Source organism: Cariama cristata, unplaced genomic scaffold (genome assembly GCF_000690535.1).
Source record: "Cariama cristata isolate BGI_N322 unplaced genomic scaffold, ASM69053v1 scaffold19265, whole genome shotgun sequence".
Taxonomy (NCBI): domain Eukaryota; kingdom Metazoa; phylum Chordata; class Aves; order Cariamiformes; family Cariamidae; genus Cariama; species Cariama cristata.
The window spans coordinates 25,237-25,851 of record NW_009618546.1 but is presented as its reverse complement, the minus strand read 5'-3'; the positions used below and the strand labels follow the sequence as shown (position 1 = coordinate 25,851).

At 47.6% G+C, this 615-nt stretch overlaps 1 protein-coding gene across 1 annotated transcript in view; it reads left to right on the top strand.

The window, feature by feature from the left end:
* The first annotated feature begins 472 nt into the window (after nucleotides 1–472).
* CRYGN (crystallin, gamma N) overlaps nucleotides 473–615 on the top strand; it is an 8,445-nt gene continuing 8,302 nt past the window's right edge. The window contains 1 exon segment of the mRNA XM_009700902.1: nucleotides 473–496. Coding sequence (XP_009699204.1) covers nucleotides 476–496 — 21 coding nt within the window. The 5' untranslated portion in view covers nucleotides 473–475.

The window sequence follows — 615 nt, the reverse complement described above, 5'->3', positions numbered from 1 at the left end:
TATTTACTTCTTGTCTGCTCTAAAAAGAGGATGAAAAAGGAGAAAAGAAATAGAAAAAAGGGAGAAAAAAAGAAAAGAGGGGGAAAGGGGAAAAAAGAAAAAAAGGAGGGGAGAAAAAGAAAGGGGAAAAAGCAGAAAAAAGGAAAAATAAAAGCGGGGGAAAAAAGAAGTCCTTCAAAAAGGAGCAGTCAATGTACACCGCTAATCAGCCAAAGCCCTGCCAAGCAAATCTTTTGTCAGATCGTCTGCCCAAAATGAAAACCCCAGACTCAGCAGGCCCCGTTACCGGCGGTTCTGCCTACGAAGCAGGAAAGTGTAAAGCCCCCGGTTCCCGCTGCTTTGTTAAAAAGCCCTCGCGACACCAGCCCCATCTCCCCCCTGCCCCAGCTGCTATATAGCGGGGTGTCCAACGTTTCTGTCCATCGCGGTTTTGGTTTGGCTCCCGCTTTTGGTCTTGGATAGCAGCCAGCAGAAAATGTCTCAATACTCAGGAAAAGTAAGTAACGACCCAACCGCTTCCCTTTCAGCCTGAGGTTGGAGAACCTGGGCATCCTCCGGGTTGAAGGAGTAGGTTAGGATAATATCCCGGAGGATGCGATGTGAGTGATGATACTG